This window comes from Sinocyclocheilus anshuiensis, unplaced genomic scaffold (genome assembly GCF_001515605.1).
Source record: "Sinocyclocheilus anshuiensis isolate Anshui unplaced genomic scaffold, SAMN03320099.WGS_v1.1 scaffold1170, whole genome shotgun sequence".
Taxonomy (NCBI): Eukaryota; Metazoa; Chordata; class Actinopteri; order Cypriniformes; family Cyprinidae; genus Sinocyclocheilus; species Sinocyclocheilus anshuiensis.
Window position 1 is genome coordinate 1,632,233 of NW_015538055.1, and position 4,632 is coordinate 1,636,864.

General features: G+C 36.1%; 1 protein-coding gene across 1 annotated transcript in view; it reads left to right on the forward strand.

Moving 5' to 3' along the window:
• LOC107683407 (protein furry homolog) overlaps window positions 1-4,632 on the forward strand; it is a 49,703-nt gene that overhangs the window by 26,261 nt on the left and 18,810 nt on the right. The window contains exons 31-37 of the mRNA XM_016479463.1: window positions 1-69; window positions 195-366; window positions 1,302-1,558; window positions 1,652-1,798; window positions 1,924-2,092; window positions 2,245-2,314; window positions 3,217-3,320. Of these exons, the coding sequence (XP_016334949.1) occupies window positions 1-69; window positions 195-366; window positions 1,302-1,558; window positions 1,652-1,798; window positions 1,924-2,092; window positions 2,245-2,314; window positions 3,217-3,320 (988 nt within the window). The remainder of the gene's footprint in view (window positions 70-194; window positions 367-1,301; window positions 1,559-1,651; window positions 1,799-1,923; window positions 2,093-2,244; window positions 2,315-3,216; window positions 3,321-4,632) is intronic.

A 4,632-nucleotide genomic window follows, 5' to 3' on the forward strand; every position in this document is an offset into this window, starting at 1 on the left:
AACCTTGTTCTCTTCAAAGCGTCTGACACGAACAGGGAGATCTACGAGATCGCTATGCAATTAATGCAGGTCAGAGAGAGAACATTCTCTGCCAAAAAAGTGTTGCAATAATAGAAAGTGTACTGGATTAAATGGTGTGTTTTGCGTGCTAATCTGTTTGTGTGTGTGTGTGTGTGTGCTTTCTGGTTGAATAGATTCTAGAGGCCAAGCTGTCTGTGTATTCTAAGAGGATTGTGGAACAGAAAAGTGGTGCTATCCTGTATGGGACACACGGGCCTCTTCCACCTCTCTACAGTCTCTCTGTATCCCAGCTTTCAAAGCAGCTTGCCAGAATGTACCCTGAACTCACCTTGCCCCTTTTCTCAGGTATGAAATGAAAGGATAGAGATGGACACTGACTCTTATAGGTGAAAACCGCTAAAACTTTAAACTTCTAATAGCAAAATGTGATCTTGATCTTTTTCTTAACTTAAGTTCTACTGACAGCATTTGTAGCACAATGTTATTTTAATATTATTTAGTATTTAATCATTTTAATTAGCTTTTATTTTAAATTAGCTTTTTATTTTTAGTTTTCATTTTAAATCGAGTTTAAGTTTTAGTAGTCATTTTTTTAAAATATTTAATTTTATCTTTAATTCATTTTTATTTCAGTTTTAGTAATTTTAGTACTTCAAATTAAACATATTTTATTTTAGTTGGTTATCAAGGCAAGATTTTTATTTAATAAAGTTTTTCATCTAATATTTATATTTTATTTCAGATTTATTTTAATTAACAGTAGTTATTTTTAATAGTTTTAGTTAACAAAAATACTGCTCTTCATTCTGTTGATTATCACACAAAATAATTTTGAATAATTACCATTTAAAATATGTAGTTGTCACGCTATTTCTAAAGTATAACCGTAACTCTTAAACATTATACTAGTTACTGGAGGAGAAATGTCTCTGTCAGCCAATCTTTCAAGTCATACTTGACTGTGTTAATCTGGTAGCCAGTTGCTGGTAGCCATTGACTTCCATTTTTTCCATACTATGGAAATCAATGGCTACTGGTATCTGTTTGGTCATGAGCATTCTTCAGAACATCTTCTTTTGTGTTCATGAGAAGAAAGAAACTCATACAGGTTTGAGAATTTGATGACAAAATTTTTATTTTTGGGTGAACTATCCCTTTAACTTGGAATATTCATTTAACCACTAGCAAATTTACCAAAACAGTATGTAGAAACAACATTCGTATCTCTGAATGTTCTGTATATTTATGAAGATCTATCTTTTTGTATCTCTCATCTCTAGAGGTGAGTCAGAGGTTTCCCACCACTCATCCAAACGGGCGTCAGGTCATGCTGACCTACCTGCTCCCTTGGCTCAGTAACATTGAGATGGTAGATGGAGGCCTGCTGTCCACGGTCTCGAGTCCAAGCAGCTCTGGGGACAACAGGACGGGATACAGTCACAACACCTCAGCACCTCACCCTCTTCGAGGCACAGGCTGGGGGTCGCTGCAGGCCTCCTCCTTGGTCCTAAACAACCTCATGTTCATGACTGCAAAGGTATGTTGATGAACCACTGTTACTTTAGACTCTGCTAGACTATAAATCTATGGATTTAGAATAAATTCATTTGTGTGTCTCTGTGTGTGCTAGTATGGTGATGATGTCCCAGGTGCAGAAATGGAAAATGCTTGGAACGCTCTGGTCAGTAATGAACGATGGACTAATAACCTGCGGACCACCCTGCAGTTCCTCATCAGCTTATGCGGAGTCAGCAGCGACACCTCTCTTCTGCCTCATGTAAGTTGCACATTTATTTATGTCATTATATTTTGGTTTGTTGTAAAGATTTTATTGGTAAAGCAGGCCATTTGGTTAAAGAAAGCTTAGCTGTCAAGTTATATCCGTCCTCTATTTATGCTCAGATTAAGAAGGTTGTGATCTACCTTTGTCGCAACAACACCATTCAAACCATGGAGGAGCTGCTTTATGAACTTCAGCAGACAGATCCTGTGAACCCCGTAGTGGTGCACTGTGACAATCCTCCGTTCTACCACTTTTCAGCCACAAGCAAAATTGCCACCACCACTTCTGGTATGCATGCTAGAGAATTTGTCTGCAGATATAGTACAGTGCTGTTCAAAAGTGTGGGGTCATTAAGATTTTTTTTTTTTTTTACTTTTTTATTCAGCAAGGTCTCAAAGTGATTCAAAGTGATCAAACAGGACAGTAAAGACATTTATAATGTAACGGCTGCTGGGCACCGCTGGTCGACTATCTACCTGAAACAGTCACCCCACGAGGACCTCTCCACAGGTCAAACTTCTGGAGTTTCCTAAAGTTTCATGTTTTATTTTATTTTAATTTATTTTAATTTTTTAATTTTATTTATTCTAAAATATGCAGTTTTCATATTTTCTGATAGTGTAACCATAACTCTTAAACATTATACTTATTACTGGAGGAGAATGGAGGAAAAGTGTTTGTGTGATCTTTATATCTGATCTTTCAGTTCGTGCTGTGATCATGTAAACCTGCACAAACATACCAGGAAATGGCATGATTTATAAAAATTCTTTAACAAAAATATGATTGTCATATATCTGTACTTCTAAATCTCCAGTACAATTGTGCTATAGACTTCCATTGTAAGTAAACTATTGCATTTTTATTTGTTTTTACAAAAAAGTACATTATTTCAATTAAATTATTTATTTTGTTACAATAAAACAGCCATTAAGCAACAAAAATAAATCTATACTTTATATTATGTAACAACCTTTTATTCAGATTTAGATTGAATGTCGAAGTCTGCTGAATTGCATACTAGCTTTTAAAGCACTGGTACTTGACTTGTTAAATTTAATCTCTCATCATAAGACTTGATTCTTATGTAATCCTGAAATCTTAAAGCACGTAACTCTGCCATTATCAGACAGATGGAAAATAGATGATCAGAAACTGCAGTGCTGTCGTCAGAGTCCCTCTGACCCGAAAAACCATGATAACATGTTAACAATGTTCTTTTAAACATCTACTCGGGAACTATGATATCAATGGCCATCATCAATGTAATGACAAAACCAACATACTCCCTTTAAATAATTTGCTTTGTCACTCAGTCACAGCTGTTGAATATGTACTGTTCTTTTTGAAAGGTCATTGCTGGTATGTGTTTTTTGTTCATGTACTGAAAGCATGTGTTTTGTATGGTGCAGGTGTAACATAGCAGTGATCGTCATGACAGAGCTGGTGGTGGATCACAGCGTGAAGGAGGACTGGGCCCTGCACCTCCCTCTACTGCTCCATGCCTGTTTCCTGGGTCAGTAGAGCCCCTGTGTTCTGTTCTCATCACAATTTGGGGCATTTTATCAGGGATTACACCCTCTAGATTAAGGCTGCAGTGCTTGAGTCAGGTGTGATCAGATGAAATGTACTGATTTTACTGTAGTACATGGTATTTTTTATCCAAAATGGATTTGCTTTTGTCATTTTTTTTAAAGAAAGCTTAGCTGTCAAGTTATATCCGTGCTCTATTTATGCTCAGATTAAGAAGGTTGTGATCTACCTTTGTCGCAACAACACCATTCAAACCATGGAGGAGCTGCTTTATGAACTTCAGCAGACAGATCCTGTGAACCCCGTAGTGGTGCACTGTGACAATCCTCCGTTCTACCACTTTTCAGCCACAAGCAAAATTGCCACCACCACTTCTGGTATGCATGCTAGAGAATTTGTCTGCAGATATAGTACAGTGCTGTTCAAAAGTGTGGGGTCATTAAGATTTTTTTTTTTTTTTACTTTTTTATTCAGCAAGGTCTCAAAGTGATTCAAAGTGATCAAACAGGACAGTAAAGACATTTATAATGTAACAAAAAATTTCTCTTTCAAATAAATGCTGGTCTTTTGAACTTTCTATTCATCAAAGAATCCTGAAAAAAAGCATATCATGGCTTCCAAAAAAACATATAGCAGTAAGTGTGGGGTCATTAAGATTTTTTTTTTTTTTTACTTTTTTATTCAGCAAGGTCTCAAAGTGATTCAAAGTGATCAAACAGGACAGTAAAGACATTTATAATGTAACAAAAAATTTCTCTTTCAAATAAATGCTGGTCTTTTGAACTTTCTATTCATCAAAGAATCCTGAAATAATTGTATCACAGTTTTCAACATTGAGAAAAATAAGAAATGATTCTTGAGCGCCAAATCAGCATATCAGCATGATTATTGATCACGATCACACTGAATACTGCAGTAATGGCTGCTGATATTTCACAGTATTACTGTTTTTACTGTATCTTTTGATCAAGTAAATGCACCCTTGGTGGACATAAGAGACTTCTTTCAAAAACATTTAAAAAATCATATCAACCCCAAACTTTTGTCATGGCAAAATGTCATAAATACATAAAGGCAGCAGAATGGCTGAAATAGCATTCATGTGTTGCATGTATAGCACATGGCACATGCTATATTAATAAATATGTCTTTAAAGGTCCACCTTCCTGTAGCAAAACATTGGTGTGTGGCCAGGAATACATCCCTGACACAGATGACTCACCAGTCACAAAGGAGTGTGATGACAGGTATGTGCCACAAACCACACAATTTACATGTGTGCCTTAACACTCTTT